At 47.1% G+C, this 25,239-nt stretch overlaps 1 protein-coding gene across 1 annotated transcript in view; it reads right to left on the bottom strand.

Annotated features, from left to right (window-relative positions):
• Positions 1-25,239, bottom strand: part of LOC138498208 (fibrocystin-L-like) — a 245,145-nt gene that overhangs the window by 79,904 nt on the left and 140,002 nt on the right. The window contains exons 6-7 of the mRNA XM_069622088.1: positions 5,586-5,729; positions 4,572-4,728 (exon numbers count right to left, since the gene is read on the bottom strand). Of these exons, the coding sequence (XP_069478189.1) occupies positions 4,572-4,728; positions 5,586-5,729 (301 nt within the window). The remainder of the gene's footprint in view (positions 1-4,571; positions 4,729-5,585; positions 5,730-25,239) is intronic.

Raw genomic sequence — 25,239 nt, 5'->3', positions numbered from 1 at the left:
TCGGCTTGGCATCAGCACCATGGGGATTAACCAAGCTCATGAAATCAGTAGCAGCAGCAATCAGGGAGAAAGGGATTTGTATGATCATCTACCTGGACGGCATGCTGCTATTAGCGGACAACAAGGAAACGCTAGAATACCAGACATCATGGGTGAAGGAGTTTCTAGAGTCTCTAGGATTTCTAGTGAATCAGGAGAAATCAGATACGACGCCAGCAAGAAGGCTAGACTTTTTAGGTTTCGTGCTAGACACCAAACTAGCGACACTAGAACTACCAGCCAGAAAAATTCGCGACATCAAAAAGGAGATCAGAGCATGCCTCGCCAAACAGGTAATCTCCCTGCTGGCGAGGATAGTGGGACTGCTAGCGTCTTCTATCCAAGCCACCTTCGCAGGTCCCCTACATTATCGAGCTCTCCAGAGACTGAAAATAAAACATCTCCAACAGGGTCTGAGATACCATCAGACAGTTCTGCTAGATTGCAAGTCCATCACAGAGCTGATGGTGGTTGAAGAACATGGGACGCCTGGAACGGACGTGCCATCTTCGGAGACCGACCAGATCTAGTTATAGAGTCGGACGCCAGCAGGATAGGAAGGGGAGTACGCTGTGGCTCGCTAGAGGCAGAAGAACTGCACCTCCATATAAATTGTTTAGAACTCCTAGCTGGATCCTTCGCGATCAAACATTTACGAAAGGGAGGGTGAACTCATGCATCCTGCTGAAGATGAACAACATCTCAGCAGTGAAGTACATCAATCACCTGGGAGGGACCAGGTCCAAGTTCCTGGCAGAATTAGCAAATGATTTTTGGCACTTTTGCCTCCAGTTAGGGACGTCAGTCACAGCAGAGTACCTAAATTGGATATAGGGCACCTGGCAGGACCCTGAAAAACCCAGGTGGGAATTCTTAGAAAAACTAAACCAAAATTTCAGGGAGAGAGGTCATACAATTCCAATCTAATGCTGGAAAAAACAGTTGGTCATGCTGCATTCCATTTTTCACAAAATGTATTTTAATAACATCTGGATAGTATTAGTGGGGATAGAGCACCCAGGAAAATTGAGCCATAACAATACAAATGAGTATGATCCAGTGAACAAAACATGGATCTCAAAGTAATAACAACAATGATGAACTGTTATTCTTGGTGAGTCATTTCAATTATGCAGTCACAGGGATAAACATACAGCCCCATCAAATGGACATATATACAAAAGACACATGAATAATGCTTCCAATGTACATTGTTTGAATGGTGATATCGTCGACACAACAGTGTTTCGGCCTAAAGGAGCTGTGCGGTGCAGCTATGTGAGCAGGCCTTCATCAGGACGTGTGATGACCTTAAAGGTGGTTCTGGATTCTCTATCAAAGGCTTATCCAGTGCAGGGGTAAGCGAAACAATCCATCACAAGTATAGATTTCTGGGGAGCACTGAGTGCGTCGTGGAGGGACACAAACTTGTACCTCAGGGGGTAAAATGAAACTTCTCTGCAAAATATGGTGGAGACCCCCACTTGGATTAGTGGTTCCTCAGTGCAGAATGTCCAAAGCGTGACAGATATTTGAACTGGAAGGTCTCGGATATGCAGGAGGAGGCTAGACCCGTCAGCTCTGCGAGCCAATGCTTTTCTGCAAGACCTTAGAGTGAGACTGTTCTACGCATTTCCCCCCTCAGTAATGATGAGCAGAGTTCTGGCGAAAGCTAGTGCTCATTGCTCCAATGTTTCCCACCCTGATGGAGCTGAACACAGATTTTCCATGCATCTTACCGGACGGAGAACGCCTGCTCACTGACCCAGCTGGGTCGTTTCATCCTGTGAGAGTGAAAGGGACTCTCCCACTGATAGCGTTCAGGATTTCCGGAGACGCTGAGCACTGCCAGGCATTTCGAAAGAAGCTGCTAAGCTCATCGTAGAGTCATGGGCACCATCCACTCAAAGGAGCTATGACGCGGCTTGGAATAAATGGTCGACCTAGTGCAGAGTGAGAACTGTTCATCCCGTTTTGGCACCTATAGTAGCCGTCCTGAATTTCCTGGCATCTCTGCTGCAGGATGATAAGGCTTTCAGGACCGTTGGTATATATAGGTCAGCAATATCGGCAGGGCACCTACCCATGGCGGGAATTCTGGTAGAAGAGAACCCTTTGGTAGTGAGGCTCCTGAAAGGGGCCCGCTTCAAGGTTCCACCAGAACCAAAATATGTACAGCTCTGGGACGTAATAGTAGTCCTGTGCCTTTTGGCAAGCTGGCCAGCTAATAAATACCTATCCTTGAAACAGTTATCAGGTAAACTGGCCATGCTTCTATGCCTCGCATCGTGCAGGCGAGTAGCAGACGTCAGAGTGCTGGAGGGTGAACAGGAAGACCTTCGGCTCAGAAGGAGTCATTTTTACTCTGGCTAAGAGAACGAAGACAAACTCTTCATCGATTTCATACCCCTATTTACTAAACCACCCAAAGTGGTGTGTGGCGGCATGTATCAGAGAGTACGAGAGTAGGACAGCTGAGTCGAGACCAGCAGGCGTCACACAGTTATTAATAGCGTGCAGGAAGCCTTTCCAAGCAATAGCAACAGCCACCATTGCCAGGTGGGTGCGAGAAATCATGCAGCTAGCAGGCATTGATTTAATTAAGTTTGGAGCGCATTCAGTAAGAGGGGTAATGGCTTTGAAAGCATACGTGACAGGAGTGACTCTCCAAAACATTATGCAGGCTGCGGATTGGGCTAGCGATAGTGCATTTAAGACCTTTTACTTTAAGCCGAACAAAGGGTTGGCGGCAGCTGTAATGGGAAGCTTTGTACAAGCATAATGCTTTCCTCCTGTCTTGACATACAATGAAGATTACCCCTGCATACTGCGCAGGGAGTCTTGATTCTATTAAAGGCAAGGAGGCGAGTATTCATTTCCCACCCTGTAAATGTACTGTTTGAATCATGGAATGTGAATGTTGGTATGATGTGACAAACAGTTCATGGACTCCACCCTAACGAGTCTGTCTTCTATTGCCTGCAGGAGAAGACCAGAAAGCTATCTGAGCGACGGAGCGCAACAAGCAGCTCGGGTGGGAGTAAGCGATGTGATAGCAAGCGGACCAGGAGTTAAGGCAGTTGGAAGCCTGAAGTTGTAGAATTTCCGTTTGGGTACAGTTACGAAGATGGATCAGTTCAGAGCATCCAAACAAGAGGAGTCAGAGGCAGGAAGTGAAATATGGACTGGGAAGTCACTGCCAGGGTCTACAGAGACAGAGGGAAATGTAGTTTCAAAAGCAAAGAAAAAGAAAGGAAAATGAGTAGCTGAAAGCAGCATTTTCACAGCTTTTTCTGTTATTTTGTTGAATCTGCTAAAGAGTAATATTAAAGAAGTTGAAGTATAATGCTCGCTAACCTTGTCTTTCATAGAATCAAGACTTCCCGCGCAGTATGCAGGGGTAATCTTCATTCTATGTCAAGACAGGAGGCAAGCATTATGCTTGTTCATTCTTCTGTATGCTGGAATTTCTGTCATGACGTGTAAGGACCTCACCTGCTACCAACATACTATTTATTTATTTATTTGTTTGTTTGTTTATTTATTTGGATTTATCAAGCGCCTAGTGGCCCTGAGGCATCGTGGCGCTGTTACAGAATATTAAGCTTGGTATATATTATCAGCAATGGTAACAGGTAGGTTCCGTGGTTACAGTGGAACAACATTGAAGCAGGCAGAGTAGGTACACTTTAGTTGAACAACTTAGTTTTCAGTGTTTTTCTGAAAGTGAAGAGGGATTGTTCACTTCTTAGACTTGGCGGCAGTGAGTTCCATGCTTTAGGTGCAAGGACTTCAAAGCTGGTTCCACCATCTTTGACTCTGTTAAATACTGGGACCGTGAGTTGCTGCGAGTATTTGTTCCGTTTAGGCCTGTGGGTTGGAGCTTGGTGTATTCTTTCTACTAGGTATGCCGGTGCTGTTTGGGTGAGGCATCTATGTGTGATTGTGAGGGCTTTAAATGTTATACACCCTGTATTACCTTTTGTCATACCAGGCATCGTATTTCACTGGGAAGCTACGCATACTTTACAAAGTACATGGGAGTACAATGTATAATAATATAACACAATGTTTATCCCAAAAAGCATCCACAGAATTCTGAACCATTAGGGGTAGCATTCGAGAAGATTAGTGTGCATGTACCTGTCTGCACGAACACGTGCAGTGCCATTGTGGTGTCAGCGCACACAATGTAGCCATACTTTGGCACAAGCAGATCTAACAATTCTGATGCATTACATTTGCATCAAGAATGTTGACGGGGTGTGTACGGAGCCTACCACAAGCAGAGTATTAGTGTCCCAGAATTAAGCTACTGCAAATACTGCCTATGTTGCACAAGTCACTAACAGGATCAGCTTTCCACGGGGAAGTAGAAAGCTCACCTGTTTTAAAAATACCTTTCTGCCAATACCCACCGCCGCTCTCACCCGCCTTTATTGCACAACACCTCCGAGTATTCTGTGCAGGATCAGAAAACGGTCAGATTGCGTATCATGCATAAATCACGTGCTGCATTGCTTTCCTCTCACCCGCTAGTTCCAGCACGAGGTCTGTGTAGTTGGCCCAGCAGTTTCTGAATGCGATGGTCATATTCCCGCTCAGCCCGTCAGGCGCAGCAGTGTTGTTCTCATACATAAGGGTGGCCGTCAGGGTCAGCGCAGTTACACCGACTGACACACAGTTGCCCTATAGGAGAAATGTCACAAGAGCAAAATAAATGTGCGCTCGACTTTAGAATATTTCTTCGAAATGTAACGAATTAGGTTTTAAAAATGTAAATCTACCCTTCACTCGCTACAACATCAAAGGCGAGTCTCACTTATTTGGCTTCATACTCCACTCATATAAGAGTGTGCCTCTTCCATCTGTTTTCTTCAACTAATCAATGAACAAAAGAATCAAAAAGGGGAAAAACCACTGTCAATCACCTCTGAACGTTACTCTCACTTCGCCCTTGCACTTCCTTGCACTTCCGAGCTCACATTTACCTCTTGGTTTCTTTTCTCTTTCAGAATATTTTCCAAAACCTATCACACTTGTTTAACTTTGACATGGGTTTCCTAATTTCGCAACCCCCCTGGAACATCCTACTTCATTTCCTGTCAAGATTGTGCAACCGCCTCCCTCATCTATCTCAGCTGCGTAGGATCTGAGCTTCCCATGGCGGCATCACACATCACCTGAAGTGTGCAAATAACCTGCCACTCGACTTCACTTCTGCTCTCATTACCTCACACGCTGAAGGACACAGCTGCTGGAGGCAGAACGCAAACAGGTATTTTAGAAACCAAGATCCTAAGTGGCATTGATAACGCTGTTCCGAAATTGCACTCAAAAAGGTTGCACTTCGATTAAAACAACGAACTAATGAACTCTCCTAAAGAAGTTTATTATGACTAATATATGATTTAAATGCAAGAGAACTCAGGCCCAGTCCGTGACAATTTAGGGTGTTTGATTTTGCCTTTGTTTGTTTCCTAGCATTAATGCAATTTCATAACATAATATACAACAATACAACTGCTAATGGAATAGTTCCTTACAGTGGAATCTGCTGCCATGATAACAGGCTGTTGCGTGAGCAGTTCTCCGGGCAGTCCCGCCACTGGTTCCATAATGACCACGAGTCTGGACACTGTGGCTAGAACGTTTGGCTGCACTGGAGTTCTATCCTCTGGAATAGAAACCTGAAAAAAAAGTGATTACACAACGTAAGGCATTGACAAATGAGGATGTCAAGATCAATTGTCTATCAGTGAATAATTCAAATATATTATCAACGTGTTAACTTTAATGTCTTATTGTGAAAGTACACAGAACAGCACTGTCTTGTTTGATAGCGACACAGAAAACTCCACATTGCAAAGCTGTTACACCTACTGGAAGCAAAGCGAGAGTGACCAGGTCAGGCGTCTTCCAACTTATGAAGTGGAACATGATGAGATATTTGAAGACATTAACCCAATCTATTGTTACCAATGGCTGGTAATAGCATCTCTTATCCTTACCAAAATGCGTTCAATACTATTTTACATTTCTTGTCTTGTACATCACTCTTCTATATATAATGTTTACCCTGCTAAGGAAACTTTGTCAATAAAATAAAGTGCATTCTGGGTGATCTCTCGTGCCTCACAATTCCTATCTGCTATTCTTTCCTCTGCCTGCCCCAGTCAAAAAGGACAACGTTTCTCTTGTTGCAGATGGGTTCTGATTATTGGATCTAGAAAATTGATCAGTGTTCTAGATCCATCCCCTTCCTTCCTTTCTGGGGAGTGCAAGGCAACAGCCATCAATGGCTATTTCAACCTGCTTGAACGCCAACATCCTTTACTGGGCATCAACAAAACCTGCAACTAAAAACTCATGGCTACCGGCCATTGACTTGCAATTGAGACATTTCTGTTTGGTCTGCTCTTAGGACAATTACTTTTAGCCCTGTATTTATGGTATCACAGTACATAATACTCATGGGAAATCTGAAGGCCGCAAGCTTTCCCTGGCTCACCTAGCAGAAGCTGCGGCTGAACAGTCAAAGTCGACTCCAGTGATGAAAGTGGTGTGGGTTTGAAAACAGTAGGCCACAATGTTACTTTGAAGAGAGGAAGGTACAGACATATATTGTGATGGTATTTACTTTATCTATGAAAAGATGGTAAAGGATGATGGAGGTGTAAGTATAAATACCAAATGTATAGAAACGCCCCTTTAGTTTCTTTCATACAAATCTATACAGTGCCAGTGCACGTGACTTGCTGATCACCCAGAAGTATCCTCACAGAGATGGAGGATAGATGGGGATGCCAATCCTGTTGTACTTGCTGGCTGGACTCGGAACGTGCTGGCCCGGGTGACAGCCACCCACAGACTAGGCTAGTTACTGATTTGCTGCAAGTGTGCTGCTCACCTCTTCGTCATGAGGTCCGGTGCTGTGATCGAAGAAACCAAGGCTTTCCAGGGGGCGCAAGATTCGAGACCAACCAATTGTTTTCATGTTTCCTTTAGAATTCACAGTCCTCAGGCTCAGCTGGTTATTAATGCTTCCGCCTCTTTGTTATCTATCTTCGCAGAGACAAGTAGCAAGGCAGTCAAGTACCAACGTTTTAGTGAACTGGTGACTCAGGTGTGCTCAAGAGTAGTGGGAACATGGTCAAATGAAGAGGCCTGGTGTTCACAGGAAGTACAGTTTTGCTGTCAGATCAGCTCGTCACAGGATGCATTCTGGGAGAGCTTCTGCATGATTGATCTTGGAGTTAGTTCTTTTTTGTTCTTTAGAACTTGTATCTATGAGTGACAAGGCATAGGTGCATACATTTTGGACAAATAGGAAATTAGGTTTGGGAGTGTGTCTCATCCCGCAATTGCAGTGTTTCCATTAAAATATTTGGCAAATAACCAAATCGTGACTGTGACCACATTCCCACTTTATGGGGCATCTTTCCTGCCATTCGTTCAGGTGTAGACTCAAACATGAATCCAGGCACCATTCAAGAACCCTGCCTTATTTGTTTCTTTCAACTGCATCCCTCAGCCTCTGTTAGGTAAGATTTCCACAGAGCTGGTAAATCTTCCTTTCTTTGTTCAACCCCAGAACTTTTTGCTTTTCTAGTGGGATATTTTTCTTAATACCTCAGATTATGGGAACCTTTTTCCACACTCACCTAATCTTTAACTCTTTTTATGGGTGGCATTTTAAAGACTCTCCATAGTGTCTTTTTAAAGTTATCATGTTTAACAACTTATTGGCAATAAGTGCCCATTGTTGCTGAGTTGCCCTAGGGGCTCCCCATTTTACTTTCTTGTGGTAACCTTGAGTGAACTACAGTTCCCAAGGGTAGAAAGGATCTTTGGATCCCTTTTACATTTTATTCTGTGAAACCAACACATCCCACCTTATGTGGAGTGCTGGGGAGATACAATGTATCCCCGTTCACCTTAAAACTGTAACAATTCTGTTACAGTGACAAGCTTACGTTTAATGGCTGGTGGCAGTGATACCTTTTACTAATTTGGTGCACCTTTACCGCGGGCTGTGATCATAGATGCAGTAAAGGCACCTAAAGGCGCTCATTTTACCAAAATGGCCTCTGTCTTCTTTTTCTGCAATTTTAGTGTTTCTTGTCGTTTCTTGTTCCTTCCCCCGATATCCAGGGCAGGAAATTCCTTTGTGTGAGTTTTGTCTTCGGAGGAGTCCCTCCAGTCAGTCTGCAAGCACAGGAAGTGGGGGAGGAGTCCAAAACTTCCTCCTCCTTTGTCTTACGCCTTGCTTCAACTGGGACAAATACCAGTGGGGGGCGTTGGCTGTCCTGCTTGGACAACCAGAAGCCCCTTTCCTGTAAAATGCGGGGAGAGAATGCAGAGGTTGTGCTGTGGTTCCTGATAAATACTGGAAACCTGGAAGCTGAAGTCATGTCGACCACTGGAACATAAAACCAAAAGAGGATGACGAAGGAAAAGCAGCGGAGACGATTTCCAGCGACCGGAGAGCCTGCTGTGTAACCCGAGCCTGCTGCAGCCCTTCCTTCCAATCGACCTGGGGTCTCTGAAAACGACGACCCGAACCCAGAGCCTAGTGAGACCCACTAGACTCAAGAAGACCTGCATTTTGAGCCATCCCACGGGTTGCTGCGACTTTGCGTTCTTGCAATACCCCAATACCCTGGGTCCTCCAGCCCTTGTGCGGTGCACAGTCTTCCGAATTCCGAATCTCACTGAAACTTCTTGGGCATCTTCAGATGCAGAGACACGAATCGAGTCCAAAAAGTCCCCTCACAAGAGTGCTGGACCTTTGTAACGACGAGAATTCAACCACAATATTCTGTCTTCTTCTGTGCTCCTTGAAAAGGCGCCAAAACCGCAGAACCACATTCAGCCACAAGGGAAATCTTGCCTCGAGCCTTCTTCATCGATTCCTGCTGCAAAGTCCCTTCTGAGGTCTTGTGTTAAGTCTCCAGGACAAGGAATCCACTGACCGGGTATTTGGCTGCAGTCCTTGAAGTTCTCCTGCTGCAATCTCTTCTTCATTACTGAGGTACTGTGTTGGTTTGGGTATATACTTACCTTAAGCCTTTTGGGATTTCTGTGTAGTCCTGGGGTGTTTTCTGTGATTGGGAGGTCCCTCATCCAGTGCACCCAGTCCCACTGCTAGAATCTGGCTAGGGTGTCTTCTGTGAAGCCCCTGGACACTCTTCTAACTCTTAAAGTAAAGTACTCACCTATTTCCCCAGTTTTCCTAAGGAACTCTGACTTTTGCTACTAAAGAACATATTCTAACACTGCCTGTTGGTCACTAGTCCTAGTGACCCCACTCCTGCCACTGAGAACACTCATGCTCCAAGAATAAGGGAAAGACTTTGAAGGGATTGGGACTTCTGCCTTGAAAAGAAATCAAGTGTTTTACTTACTTGTAAAGAGTTGGTTGGTAACTGTAATTCTAGGAGTGAACAGTTACAAACGTTCTTACTGATCCTGAATGTGTGATGCACTATTCTTAAAAGTATGGTTAACATCTTTTCTTCCTTAGCCACTGTTTTGCCAGTCTAATAGAAAGTAGATGTGAAGATATTTTACTCTCCTGTGATTAGGTTGTGCCTCTTTACAAAAGTAATGTGTTGGTTTCACCAGATTATTCATGTAGGGTAATTGTATGAGTGTCCTCCAACTGTTGGTATCACCAGGTTAGTCCTGTTAGGATAACTGTAAGAGTGTCCCCCAGCTTGGTCTTGCTTCCCCTGACTTGCTGCTAGCCTGTCCTTAATAAGTCCACATTAGGTTGTTGCCTACCTAGAATAATTATTCAGTAAAGTGTGACATTGGGTTTTACTTTCCCCTTCATTGTGAAGTTAAAGTATGTGGGTTTTACCTACCTTGTGTTAACTGTGTGCCATCCAAAATAAGTTACCAGAGTTATTGCTTACCTCAATCTGGGGTTCCCTGATTTCAAAAGCATCTGTAATGGTATATTACATCCTTAGGTTTTACTCTCCTGGTATAACTGTGTGTTATGACAAAAGTAGTTATAAGTTTTTACTGCACCTAGGATAAGTGATTTACTATTCACCAAAAGTATATTGTCCAGTTGACTGTTTATGTGATTTGTTCCAAGAGTCACTGTACAACCGGAAGTGCCTACTGCCCTTGTATTACTTAAAGTAATCGGAAAGTAACCATTGGTCTTTTACTTCCAAAGAATAGACTTGACCTATACTAAATATGTATAACAAGGTTTTTACTTCCCTAGAACTACTTGTAACGCTCACCTGATTCCCACGGAGGCGCGGCTCTGAAGATGGACTGGAAGGGCCCCTCTATTCTGGCTTCTCTGGCTCGCAAGAATACCCTCCTGTACGTGGAAAGGGAGTATTACCAACTGGCAGAAATAATGTTCAAGCCTCCCACTCCCATCCAACCCTCCACGAAACCTCTTCCACGGTTCCCCGTGAAGCCTCACCTTAGGGTTTGGAATGGTGAGCTCTCCGTCCTGCTTCAGATGCAGGGGCGCGTTGAAACCCAGTTACTTCACTGGATTGAGGGTTGATGGAGTTCAGGTAAGCTTGACTGTTCAGGTAAGGCGCTGTAATAGTTCTGTTCAAAAGTTCAAGCTCTTTAATTATGTCCGTTGTCTTATTGCAGCAAGCGCTAATGCTCATGTCCTTTTCCCCTTAGGGGCCGGGGTTCGGATGCCGGAGAAATGGCGCCGACCCGAAGTGAAGGGTGCCGCTTCAGTAAATGGCAGGTAAGTTCCGGATGAGCGCTCAGGTAATGTCTTTACAAACGCTCAACAATGACTTTGTCTTTTTCCCCATAGGGGCCGGGGTCCGGAGATGCCAGGAAGCGGCAGGACCCGAAATGCAGAGGGAAATATCCAACAGGTAAGTCTCAAAAGGAAACTGAGCTTTCCTTATTCCTTTTCTCCCTCTCACCTTTGTTCTTGTCTTTTTTCCTCTAGGCACCGGAACGTAGCTGAATCCGGAAGATCGCTGCTGAAGATGGAAGCGCCTTGCCAAGGTGAGTGAAATGCAGCGCTGCAGCGATCGAAACGAAATGCTTTAAAAAAGATGTCTTCCTTTTCAGGATCGTCGGTGAAGTGACTCCGGAATGCAGATTTAGCAGGTAAGGGCTTTTCTTCACCTAATCTCTCCTTTCTCCCCTTTCTCCCCTTGCAGGTGTTCCAGGGTGCTGGCAGGCGTGGCTGAAGTCAGGATGCAGGAGCAGACACGGTGAGCGTCCAGCTGCTAGATGCAGAACAACGCGAAGCACGTGTGGCTGATCGGGTGTGGTTTAAATAGCCTTGGAAGAAGTTCCTGGTATGTATCCTTCCACCAATCAGGTGTGTATCCTTCCCTGACCACACCCAGGTGGTGAAGTAGTCCCACAGGTAAAGTAGTCCCATTCAGGCCTCAAGAGGGCCTGGATGAAGCAGCATGGTCTGCATCAGGTAAGTGTGCACCCAAGCACTTAAACACATATCCTCTCTTATGAGCCTGGCGCCTAAGGCGCCAGGACTGGGGGCCCCTATGAGCCTGGCACCTAAGGCGCCAGGACTGAGTCCAATGCGCCCGACTTGGGCCCGCTGGGACTTCCCAGGGGAAAATGATGTCTGCCTCTGGGGTTGCTGGGCCCGGCCTAGCTCCTTAGAGGCAGGCATCATGACAGTACCCCCCTCAAGGCCCCTCCCAAGGTCTTTTCCTCCGGGGGTTTTGGTTTGTGCGGGAATCTCCGATGGAATCTTTGTACCAGTCGTGGTGCATGAATAAAGTCACTGGGTTCACAAGATCTTTCCTGAGGTCCATATCCTTTCCAGTCAACAAGATAGAAAAGTTTCGACTTAACTATCTTGGAATCTAAAATGTCTTTCACTTCGAATTCGAATTCTCCATCAATTTGGACAGGATCCGGAGGCTTAGACAGTCTGGTTCCAGGTTGCACTGGTTTCAGAAGAGAAGCGTGAAAAACGGGATGAATCCGCATGTTAGATGGTAAATCGAGTTTAAAGGCCACTGGGTTGACTATAGCCTTGATGGGGTAAGGTCCAATGAATCTGGGATTAAAAGTTCGCGGGCCCCTGAGGGGTAAATGTTTAGTTGCTAGCCATACCTGGTCTCCTACTTGGTAAGGAGGAGTCTTACTTCGGTGCACATCAGCGTTTTCTTTATACCTTTTTTTGGCTTGTTGTAAGTGCGTAGTAGCATCTTTGAAGGCTCGGGTGATAGTGGAATGTAGGTGATTTACCGCGGGCATTTCCAGGGTCAGAGGTGGATCAAGGTCAGAAGTCCGAGGATGGTGACCATACAAAGTATAAAAAGGAGTCTGTCCGGTTCCAGAATGCACTGAATTATTGTATGCATATTCTGCAATCCAAAGGATGTCTTTCCAGTTTAACTCGGATTGGTGTAACATACACCGAAGATATTGTTCGAGAGTCTGATTGGTTCTCTCGGTTTGTCCGTCGGTCTGGGGGTGGTGGCTGGTGGCTAACCGCACATCTATTTGTGCCAGTTGGCAACATTTCTTCCAAAAATGGGAGATGAATTGACTTCCACGATCTGAGTCTAGTATAGAGGGGAAACCATGTATGCGCACTATACTCTCCAAAAATTCCTTGGCCAAGGTGGAAGCTGACGGCAATCCTTTTAGAGGGATGAAATGGGCCATCTTGGAGAACAGATCCACTATGACGAGAATAGTGTTGTAACCTCCACAAGGAGGCAGGTCAGTTATAAAGTCCATTGACAAGGTGTGCCAAGGTGCTGGTGGAATGTCCAAAGGTTGAAGTAAACCGGCAGGCCTTTTCTTTTGACTCTTATTTTGGGCGCAAATTCCGCAAGACAACACAAAAGACTTTATGTCTTTTCTCCAAGTAGGCCACCAGAAGTGGCTTTTGATCTTTTCTTCTGTTTTCGCGATACCAGGGTGTCCTTCTATTAATGATTCGTGATGACGGGTGATGACAAGTTCCTGTAATTCTTTACTTGGCAGAAACAACCGCTCCTGGAAATAGGGTAAATCATCCTTAACGGTGTAGTGAGAACCCTTTTGACTCCATTCCTGTAAGGCTGAAGAGTCTAAAAGTTGTTTTACTTGAGTTTGGATGTCCTCAATAGTTTGCAATGAAGTTAAGCCCAAAATTCTTTGTTCAGGTATGATTGGCACAGGTTCTATACTCGAATTGGGTTCCTCCATGCCAATCCGGGATAAGGCGTCTGCTTTACCATTCTTGCAGCCAGGGCGATAGGTAATTACAAAATCAAATTCCGCAAAGAATAAAGCCCATCGGAGTTGTCGTGAAGATTGAGCTTTGGCCGTCTTTAGATACTGCAAATTTCTGTGGTCCGTAATTACGGTGATGGTATGTCTAGCCCCAAGAAGATAGTGACGCCAAGCCTTGAAAGCCGATTTAATAGCCAGTAGTTCTTTGTCGGTAATTGCGTAATTGATTTCAGGTGGAGAGAATTTTCTCGACCAAAAGGCTAGAGCAGTGGTCTTCAAACTTTTTTGGCCAGGGCCCCCCTGAGCAAAATTTGGGCAGGTCGGGACCCCCCAGAAATGCCAAATGGACAGTATATATTGCGCGCCGTCACCTGCTCCCATCAAAGTCGCTCGGCTCCCTCATCCCACTCCTACCCAGTCGCTGGTCTCTCCCCACCCCATCACACACCCAGGGCTCTCCCCACTCTGCTCCCATCACTATCCCATGGTTCCCGCCCATTGTGCTCCCACCATAGTCCCTCGGTTCCCCCATCCCGTTCCCAACACAGTCTGAGGGCCAGTGGCGGCTGGTGAATCTTTTTTAAGTGGAGGGGCATTAAGGGGAGGTTCGGGGGGGTTTCCCCCTGTGAATTTTCTTTTAAATAATAGGTTAAAATGTTGCATTGTAGAGCATACTTTTAACAAAAAATGGGTAAATAGCCAAACAGTTTGCAATTGTTGCTGGGAGTCCAGGGGGCAGGCATTGATATTTTATTTCTATTGCGCTCGTACACAAGTGTTTCAGAGCGTGACAAGGCAAGGGAGGGGAACAGAGGAGAATAAAACAGCGATCTTACTAGGCCCAGTGACATTGAGAACGCGCAAGTGTGAGGGGAAAAGTGCATGCAAGGGGGGAGAAGTGGAAAGTGCGAAGCAGAGGAGAAACAGATAAATAACAATAAATAAATAATAAAGGCAACAAACAGTGGTAGTGCAGCCAGCAATTTGCAAGTGCTACGTTTAAGGCAGCAGACAGGGTAGGTCTGATAAGTGCAGGAAGAAAGATGGTTCTCCTCAAGTTTTAGAGTGGCAGGGCGCTGTTCCAGAGGGAGGCCCCAGCCGAAGACGGAGATCTACCCCCAGCTCGTTTCTTTGATAAACGACTGACCCTGAGGGAGTTGGAGGTAGAGGAGTGAAGAGCTCGAGAGGGGAGGTATTTGCGGAGGAATAGCTGAAGGTATTTTGGACCCAGGCCCCAGAAAGCCTTGTGGACAAGGCAGAGGGTTTTGAATGATAGATGTCCGGTAAAAAGATACCATCCCTGTCCCCTGGGCCCCACTGGTCCTAACACAATGAACATGATTATGTGTATATGCAAGGCGCTGCACATTCATACAACAATCACTCTATCATTCACATGAGCATCCATCACCATACACTCACTCATAACGCATCCATACACATGTTTAAATAAAAACAATGAACATAAACGTACCTTCTGCATTGGCCTGTGTGTGGGTGCTGAAACGGCCTGCTCCAGCTGCTCTGTCCGTATGTGCGAGTAGGCGCAGGAGCTCCCCCTCGGACATACAGACATGCAGTGCCCCAGCCAGCATTTCCAATGAGCTATGCAATGCTGGCGAAGCAAAACGCCCCAGCACTTGCATGGCTCAGTGAGCATGTGCGGCTGGGGAACTAAACTGAACTGTCAAAGGGAAACAGTTTTCAGCCAGCCCAGGAGCACTCCATTAGCTGGATAAAGCAGCTGAGGGAGTGCTCACTGTTTCACTGGGCTGGCGCCTTAGCTCCTCCATAATGGGTGAGGGGCCACTGGGTGGGCGCCTCTTGCCATTATGGATGAGCCGCCAGGCTCGGACAGGCCTATAGGGCAATGCCTGTACCAAAAATGTAAAATGCTAGTTTGGGCCAATCAAAATGGGCCACCATTTTGGCCAATGTGGACCATTTTGATGAGTTACTTAACTATGCAGTTAGTAATGTTGACCATTGTTGCTGAATATATCACAATTTACTTACATTTTAACACAAAGCACCCCTTTGGGTACTATTGAAACAGTGGGCTTCATAACTACTCTGGCGGTAGCTGTGCCGGTAAAACCGGCACGGCTGCCACTGGAGTTGCATCCGGGTCTGGCACCCGCGAATGGGCAATTACTAGGTCATGCCGAGTTAGGCGGACATGATAATTGCCCTTTCGAAGGTGCCGGTAGATCCCCATTCCCATTTGAGCCCCATATGGCTCAAATGGGAATGGGGAGCTTGGATGCACCGGCACCGTTAATAACGGTGCTGTTGCATCTGACGAGCTGAGGTCAGACCTGGCGGGGGCTGTCAAGCACCCACGAGCACAACTCTTACTATGGCGGAACGGTAGCAACGGTGCCGGTAGCTTACCAGCACCGTTGTTACTGGTCCGCCATAGTAGTAATGAGGCCCAGTCTGTGACTAAAGGAATGAATATCCATTTACAACTGTGGGCCACTTTTTCATTGTTGCCTGAGACAGTTTCATGCTTCAGCCCGCCCATGTGGGCCACCCCTGCCCATTTCTTCCAATCTAAAAATAAAAAAAAAAAAAAAAAAAAAAAATCTTTTTTCATGCTGAGCTCTCAGGGCCCCCCTGGGATGCACCCGCGGACCCCTAGGGGGTCGCGACCCACAGTTTGAATACCACTGGGCTAGAGGGTGTAATTGGTTAGTTTCTGGGTCTCTTTGCGACAGGACAGCTCCCATGGCCGAACTGGATGCATCGGTTTCCACAATGTAAGGGAGATCTGGGTGCGGGTGCTTCAATACAGGTGCAGAGGTGAATTTGGTTTTCAGGTCCTGAAAGGCTTGTTCGGCCTCATGAGTCCATTCGAAGCGTTTATTTTTCTTTAAGAGAGCTGTGATGGGTTGAACTGTTCGAGAAAATTCCGGGATGAACCTTCGATAGAAATTGGCAAAGCCAAGCATGCTTTGCACTCCCTTCACTGAGCTAGGAGATGGCCATTTGAGAATGGCGTCCACCTTCCGCGAGTCCATTCGGATTCCTTGAGGCGTCAGGATGAATCCGAGAAACTCCACTTCTGTGGTATGAAAAACACATTTTTCAAGCTTGGCAAATAACTTGTGCTGGCGCAATTTCTCAAGAACTGCCCTAACATGTTTTCTGTGATCAGATTCTGAGGAAGAGTACACCAGGATGTCGTCAATATAAACGATGACACAAACATCAATAAGTTCCCGAAGAACATCATTCATGAAGTACTGAAAGGCGGCAGGTGCGTTGCACAAACCGAAGGGCATTACTTGATACTCGAAGAGCCCAAATTTGGTGCGGAATGCAGTCTTCCACTCGTCGCCCTCTTTTACACGCACCAGGTGGTAAGCTCCTCGGAGATCTAGCTTGGTGTACACATGAGCATCTTTTACTTGGTCGATGAGTTCAGGTATCAGGGGCAAAGGGTACCGATTCTTAATCGTTATCTGATTCAGGGCGCGGTAGTCAATACAGGTCCTGAGGTCTCCTTCCTTCTTAGGTACGAAGAACAAAGCGGAAGAGACTGGAGACTTTGATGGGCGAATGAAGCCATTGGCCAGGTATTGATCCAAGTACTGACACAAATGCAGGTTCTCAGGTTCAGTAAGAGCATAAATCCTGCTACAAGGTAGTGGCGCATCGGGTACCAAGTCGATTTGGCAATCGTAAGATCGATGGGGAGGCAAAGTGTTAGCCTGCTCTTTCTGAAAAACGTCTTGGAATTCTTGGTATTCGGATGGTAGCTGTACAGGGGTGGCAGTTGCAGAGGCTAGACCCATAACTGGATTCCTTGGATAAAAGGTTGGTTCACAATCAGGAAAAGTTATCTTCTTTGCTCGCCAGTCTATTCTTGGATTATGTGTTTCTAACCAAGGGATTCCAAGAAGTACTTGAAATTGTGGGGCCTTGATTACATCAAACACGATTGCTTCCCGGTGTCCATCTTGACCCACCAGTGTGATTTCAACAGTGGAATGCGTTACAGGCCCTGAGGTTATTTCGGTTCCATCAACTGTGGTAATTACATCTTGGGTTACTTTTGGACGGAGAGGAAGCTTAATCCTGGAAGCCAATTCATGGTCTATGTAATTTCCAATAGCTCCACTGTCTATGTATGCTTTTATGGCATGCAACTGCTGAGGCTGTTTTGGATTCACTAGCACCATTGTCATGACAAAATGCGAGGTCAAAGAGTTTGTTTTCAAGCTCGGCAAGCGGACCCCTACGCTTGTCGGGCTAGGTCGTTTCCCGAACCAGGTGTCAATAGCTCGTTATCAGTAGCTCCAACCACCTTCTTGGGTGGTTTTACTGGACAACTTTGGAGAAAGTGACCGGAAGTCCCACAATACAGACAAAGTTGCATTTGTCGCCTTCTCTCTCGTTCTTTCTGCGTTAATGGTCCTTTAACACTGCCTATTTGCATCGGTTCGGAAATGTCAGTTCTCTTGGAGTTAACGTGGGTCTTGATGGGTACTCTGGTTTCGTACTTGAGCCGATCTGCTTTTCTATTTTGAAGTCTATGATCAAGTTGAACCACTAAGTCTATGTAGTCTGTGCAGGCCTGGGGTGGATCTACTATCTGAGCTATAACATCTTTAAGCTCTCCGCGCAGGCCTCGATGAAACAAGGTGATCCTTTTATTTTCAGGCCATCCGGTTTCCACAATCAGTCTATTAAATGTGGCGATATAGGACAAAAGATCCTGATTACCTTGCCGTAAGGATAACAGTTCGTTGTCAAGGGCCTGTCCCTGCGAGTGTCGAGCGAACAATCTTTCCATGCTGGCCTGGAAGCCCTGGAAATCCCGGAGAATGGGATCATCCTGATTTACCAATGGAATAGACCAATCGGCAGCACAGCCACTGAGGTAAGATAGTACAAAGGCTACTTTGGTCTGGTCGTTGGGGAAGGCCCCGGGCCTGCATAAAAAGTGTAAACGGCATTGGTTCATAAAAACGGCATATTTCTTGGGATCCCCCGCAAAACGTTCAGGCGGGGCCAAAGGCATGTGTCCAGGTAGATTGATTTGTGCCGGGTTAGTCGAACCCATTGATGTAGAAGTACCCCCGGAATTGGGTAAAGGAGTGTGCCCTGCCTGGCTCTGCAACAACCTTTTGGCCAGATCATCAGTTCTTTCCCTGGATAGGATTAATTCTCTTCTAAGAGCGTTAGTCTCCTGGCGGGCTGAGTGCACTTCTGCCCGTACTGCCCCTAAAAGCTGGGCCAGCTGATCTGTCTTGGAAGTCTCCATAGTGCCCAGGTGGGAAATTGTGGTAAGGCTTCGCGTTCTGTAACGCTCACCTGATTCCCACGGAGGCGCGGCTCTGAAGATGGACTGGAAGGGCCCCTCTATTCTGGCTTCTCTGGCTCGCAAGAATACCCTCCTGTACGTGGAAAGGGAGTATTACCAACTGGTGGAAATAATGTTCAAGCCTCCCACTCCCATCCAACCCTCCACGAAACCTCTTCCACGGTTCCCCGTGAAGCCTCACCTTAGGGATTGGAATGGTGAGCTCTCCGTCCTGCTTCAGATGCAGGGGCGCGTTGAAACCCAGTTACTTCACTGGATTGAGGGTTGATGGAGTTCAGGTAAGCTTGACTGTTCAGGTAAGGCGCTGTAATAGTTCTGTTCAAAAGTTCAAGCTCTTTAATTATGTCCGTTGTCTTATTGCAGCAAGCGCTAATGCTCATGTCCTTTTCCCCTTAGGGGCCGGGGTTCTGATGCCGGAGAAATGGCGCCGACCCGAAGTGAAGCGTGCCGCTTCAGTAAATGGCAGGTAAGTTCCAGATGAGCGTTCAGGTAATGTCTTTACAAACGCTCAACAATGACTTTGTCTTTTTCCCCATAGGGGCCGGGGTCCGGAGATGCCAGGAAGCGGCAGGACCCGAAATGCAGAGGGAAATATCCAACAGGTAAGTCTTAAAAGGAAACTGAGCTTTCCTTATTCCTTTTCTCCCTCTCACCTTTGTTCTTGTCTTTTTTCCTCTAGGCACCAGAACGTAGCTGAATCCGGAAGATCGCTGCTGAAGATGGAAGCGCCTTGCCAAGGTGAGTGAAATGCAGCGCTGCAGCGATCGAAACGAAATGCTTTAAAAAAAGATGTCTTCCTTTTCAGGATCGTCGGTGAAGTGACTCCGGAATGCAGATTTAGCAGGTAAGGGCTTTTCTTCACCTAATCTCTCCTTTCTCCCCTTTCTCCCCTTGCAGGTGTTCCAGGGTGCTGGCAGGCGTGGCTGAAGTCAGGATGCAGGAGCAGACACGGTGAGCGTTCAGCTGCTAGATGCAGAACAACGCGAAGCACGTGTGGCTGATCGGGTGTGGTTAAATAGCCTTGGAAGAAGTTCCTGGTATCTATCCTTCCACCAATCAGGTATGTATCCTTCCCCGACCACACCCAGGTGGTGAAGTAGTCCCACAGGTAAAGTAGTCCCATTCAGGCCTCAAGAGGGCCTGGATGAAGCAGCATGGTCTGCATCAGGTAAGTGTGCACCCAAGCACTTAAACACATATCCTCTCTTATGAGCCTGGCGCCTAAGGCGCCAGGACTGGGGGCCCCTATGAGCCTGGCGCCTAAGGCGCCAGGACTGAGTCCAAAGGGCCCCGACTTGGGCCCGCTGGGACTTCCCAGGGGAAAATGATGTCTGCCTCTGGGGTTGCTGGGCCCGGCCTGGCTCCTTAGAGGCAGGCATCATGACACTACTGTTGGGTGTTCCAAATAAGGTCTATACTTGGGTCTGTGGATTTCAAGTATAGTGTTGTGTTTTTATACTGTGATTTCTTATAATGTTTTAGTACTTACTTACCCCTAGATTTATCTGGGCCTATCTGTATTTAAATAAATCCTTTATTTTTACAATACATAGTGTTTCAGTGTTTCTTTGGACCAATTGTATTACAATTTCATTTGTACTGTGTCTACTGCCCTCTCTCCCTCCTAAGATAAGCCTGGCTTCTCTGTCTACGCTACCCTATACTCAGGTGGTACAGCCTTATACTAAGAGTGGAGTCTTGTACTGCCTCAGTTGAAAGGTTTTACTAAGCCCTTAGTTGGACTTCAGAAAAACTGTCCTAACACCCTCTGAGACAGGCACAATCTATGACCAAATATGACACCGGCCATGCCCCACTCAATTTTACAGGACACAATGTTAGGCTGATGGGCTTAGTATATTATTTACACAGGGGCTACTTGTATGGACACCCAGATATACAGTACAATGGTTTGTAACGATGCCTCGAGCAATGCCATTTGTGATGATTAAGGCATATAACCTTCCAACCATCACACTTGAATAATGCATATTTTATCTAAGAGGCAAGGCTATGCCGAGATGTGGGTCCTAAACTCTCAAGCTACTTCTTACGAAATAAATGTAATGAAGAGGAAATATGCATGGGGTTGCTAGTCGTCTTGTGAAGGTGAGATGTGGATTAGCAGTTTGTGTGTGTGTCACAGATGTGCTGTTCGTGTTCTTTAGACTCCTCCACCTGCACATGATGTGTGCACAGGGGAGGCCAGAATTGCACATGGCCAATGCAAGGTTTCATCCAACTCAAATTTCACACCCTGTGTCATAAGTCACGCTGGGGTATTGCAACATGACAATGAACATCCAATGAGACTGACAGAGGAGGTTGACACAAAGATCTGGGAAGATCAACAGAGTAGTTGAATAGCTGGAGGATATAGAAAAACATAGGGCACTATCTCCACCGGCCCACGCACTGCATCAGAAACTAATGATGATGAGATGGATCATGGTTAAGACACATGTTAGGCTTTGTCAGAGTGCAGACAGAAACAAGCATTGATTTTCAAAATCAGAGATAATGAGAAAGAAGAGGGGAAGCCATCATAGATGCAGAGGCGGTAATATTAATAGAACTGTGGCCCACCTGCATACAGTCTCTTTGAGCAACTGCCTTCCCATGGAGATGACAAAGCACACACCATCATTATGTGACATCTAGAACACCACCAGCATAACCACCAGCACCAGGCCAAAGGTGTGCCAGTACTTCACACAGAAAAAGAAGCAACCGGATATGACCACTTGCATACTTAGCCGAAACATGGTGCACAGAGTAAAGGCAGGAACCAACTGTGCTACCAGGTCGAGGCTGACCCATAGGCAGCGGCACCATGCACAGACATAGGAGGATCTCAAAAGATGCATGCTGCATCCCTCCCTGTACCATCAGACAAGCAGCTTACCTCTAGCAGTCAGCACAATTACCCCAGAAAATAATTAATCTGTGTCAATGTTTGGGAGTAGGATACCACGCTGCACCACATGTACACAAGAGGAGCATAGCTGTGTTCCCCCATTGTATTATGGCAGTGTTGTGGAATAGTTTGACTAAGCCCAAAAATATCAGAAGTCCCATGACAGACAGGGTCTACTCACTGCTAACCTGACAATGATGTTGTCATCAGATTCTTTCCCTACTCATTTGTAGAAAATCATGAATCCTGGTGCCTTATGGGATAAGTCAATCACTCTAGAAGTTCCTGGCTGACGTTTGTCTTTTGCAAAGTGTTACCTGAATTGTACAATAGGCTATGGCTACAGTGGGGCAGGTACTACAGCAGCCAGTGGGGCAAACATTCCACTTCACCATGGACATGTGGACCAGTGTGGTCAGCCCATTGATTATAAGGCTGTCACAGCACACTTGTGGCCTTATGTTCCTCCAAAAGCGAAAAAAGGGGCCCTGGAATAATTCAAGGGGGCAGCAGATGTATGCAATTCGGGACCAGGTGGCATTGAGCATGCAAGGGTTTCAGGGGAGGATCCACAGGCGAGTTGATATCTGGGAGAAGGTGGAGGGGGGTTGAATCACATGGGCTAATACATAGTAGTTTGCATTCAGGCTTTTTTTACAGCTGACAGTGGATCAAATGATTTTGATGCCTTACATATTGGCAAGACAATGTCCCCTGCTTTGTGCATGGCCTTCAGCTCGTGGTCACATGCCTCAACACAAACTGTATGCCTGTGAATGAAATGGTCTCTGTGGTTCAGAAAGTCAGCTCGCTTTTCAGTCAGACTTTCCATGCCAAAATCTCTCCACTGGCTCCCGTGACCGCAAGGATCAAATTCAAGACCCTTAAACCATCCACAAGGTTGTCTGGGGCCTGGGACCACTCTACATCCAGCTTTCTCTCTCTAAATACCTCCCTGCTAGAGTTCTTCGGTCCTCTAGCTCCAACTCTCTGCAGGTCAGAGGCTTCTCCAAGCAGAGAGTGGGAGGTATATCCATTTCCTCTGCAGAAGCCTCCCTCTGGAATGGCCTTTCTGCCCCCTCAGACTTGAGCCAGATCTTCGTAAATTTTGGAAACTTCTCAAAGCTTTCCTTTTCTGCATCTTCTTTCTTCTTCCCCTCCTGTGCTAATGTCCCTCTGCCGCTGTTACTGGTGCCTGGTCCCGTATGAGTCTTCAGGGGCCAGGCCCCCCTTGACCAGTCCCCCACCAGCATCCCTAACTAGCACTTACACTCTGGCTCCTTCCTGGTTCAGCCCAAATCTGGTCCACCCCGTCCATCGCACTTCTCCCTTTCCCACTTCCCCTGCACTTGTCCTTCGTGGCTCCTCTCAGCACTTGTTCATGCCCCTGGACCCCCCTCCTGCACTTCACCACCCCCACTCCTGCACTTCACATTCGTGGCTCCCCTTAGCACTTGCTCAGCCCCCATGGTCCTCCACTCCTGCACTTCACCACCCCCACTCTTGCACTTCACCCCCTTCTCTCCTCCCCCTTTTGCCCAGTGCTGCCCCCTTTCTCCACCCCGCCCCCACACTTATGTCTCTGCACCTGTACAGTAAGAATGTCACAAGGCCTAGTACGACAATTACTGTTGGTATTTCCCTATGCCCCCCAACCCCCTTTTTTTTGTCTTGTGGCACCTGGAAACACTTGTGTATAGGCGCAATACAAATGTCCAATAAATAAAGTAAAAAAATAAAAAAGCACTGCGCCAAATGCAAGTGCTACACACGTTGCCACTGCACAAACTAAAGACAGTGTTGGAACTCACACATGTTGAACAAGGTGCATGATCAGTGGAATGTTATCACAGAATACTGCACCACTCACAGCAGAGCCCTAGCTAGGGCATATTTAGAGCTGCGTCACTGGCAGCTGCTATCTAATGTCACTGTGGGTTATGACATTCTGAGGAGGAGACACAACGGGTTCGTTGTCACAACACCTCCTTGAGTGAGGTTCTCCCTCTGATGTACCTGCTTGAACTCAACATGACCGAAATGTTGGGGGGCCCATGCCTTGGAAGATGATGCAGAGGTGGAAAGGCTGGTGAGGGACCTGATTCCAACTGTGTGTGGTGATCTATGGGTAGCTGGATTTAAATGGAACGTTGAGTCCCTCCTGGCTTCCTTTGGGATCCACGTTTCAAAGTAGAGTTGGCCGCTTTTCATTCTAATATCTTACATACGGATACGGATGTGACTCGGAGGCGGCCTCAATCGTTGTGACGTTACGATTCTACGAGGTGCGGCTTGAGTCGGCTTGAGTCGACGCGGACGTTCTTTCTTTCCTTCTGGGTCCTTTCCTCAGTACCCTGAGACTGAGCCCGCCTGAGCCTGCCCTCGCTTGCCAGCGTACGACGACGTACGAATCTGCTCGCGGTGCCTGTCCGCTCCTGTGGGCGTTCATCGTACAGCCGCGGCCGCGGCTGGATACCTCCTCCTGCGGGAAGCCTGGTGGGAAGCCAGCTGGAGCACACGGGAGCCACCGGAGTGTCAACCTGCTCTGAGCACTTCGCCGTCCGCGGGACGCCCGTGGGAGAGTGACTCCTCTCGGTGTGGGAGCGGATAGAGGCTGTGGTGGGTAATCAGCACATGGGGAAAAAGTGCAGGGGGGAGCTATACTGACTTGCAGTGCCTAGCAAGCAGTGTTACTCACTTAAATTGAGCCCCTTTCCCCCCCCTCCCCCTAGATACCTGTCCCCCCCCACCTTTATACCCAGTCTCCCTCCCTTGGTTTGATTTAATGGTACAGCCACCATATGGTGAGGAGTCCATCTGGGTGTGTGTGCTGAACCTGCATAGTGCCTGCCTGAGGGCCTGCCTGAGGGGCGCTACGATTTGGTGACAGCTGGCTATGCGCCTCTTCAGCTTAATAAGGACAGTGCAGGTAACGTGTTGAAATCTAGCTCGGATCTGGGTGCAGCAAAATCTAGAAAACTGGCTAGAGAGAAGGCACCTTGATCTCTGTAATAAACCTAATGGCGCCAGGGAAGAAAATGACACAAAATAAGTACAATCTGCGTAAGACAAAGAAACAATTGGAAGTGGCAACCCTGACGAACGATGAGATGAGAAAATCTAAAATAAATAATAAGGGAAAATCCAGCATAACCATCCCCTAGGGACAGGGAACCATAACTGGTTTCTTTGCCCCCCTTCCCTTAACAGAAACTAACTCTACGATCATTGAGGACCCCGTCTCATCGGATGATAGGGGTGGTGACCCAATGAGTTCCACTAACTTTGACGACATAGACAACAATTCGCTGTTAGACCTGTGTTTGAGTATCCAGCGGGGGATGACTCCCCAGATCCTCAGGCCGTTGGAAGACACAGGTCTGCGACAGGAGAATAATTCTATGTCATCTTCTGATAACATCATAGGCCACGAGATACCTCTGGGCCGACTGTCAGCCTCCCCTAATCTAGTAATGGTTTCTATGGAAGACGGACCGGAGTCAGAGGAAGGAAATCTCGCCACCCTGTTCCCTGGGGCAAAGGAACTGGCAGAGATTCAATCCTCAGTGGCCTCCCTTCAATTTGCACTCAAAATTTTGCTCCAAATGACGGGTCGGATACTCACGAATACCAACCCATTGCCTAATACACAAATAGAAGAAAAGAATAAGGAGGAAGAGGCGGAAATCAATCTATCGGAGGCTATAGGTATCGCTGAGGAAATAAATAAGATACCTGA

This window comes from Ambystoma mexicanum, chromosome 5q, assembly GCF_040938575.1.
Source record: "Ambystoma mexicanum isolate Mex_15411 chromosome 5q, UKY_AmexF1_1, whole genome shotgun sequence".
Classification (NCBI taxonomy): Eukaryota; Metazoa; Chordata; class Amphibia; order Caudata; family Ambystomatidae; genus Ambystoma; species Ambystoma mexicanum.
The sequence above is the reverse complement of the archived record's forward strand: the minus strand, read 5'-3'. Positions and strand labels throughout refer to the sequence as shown.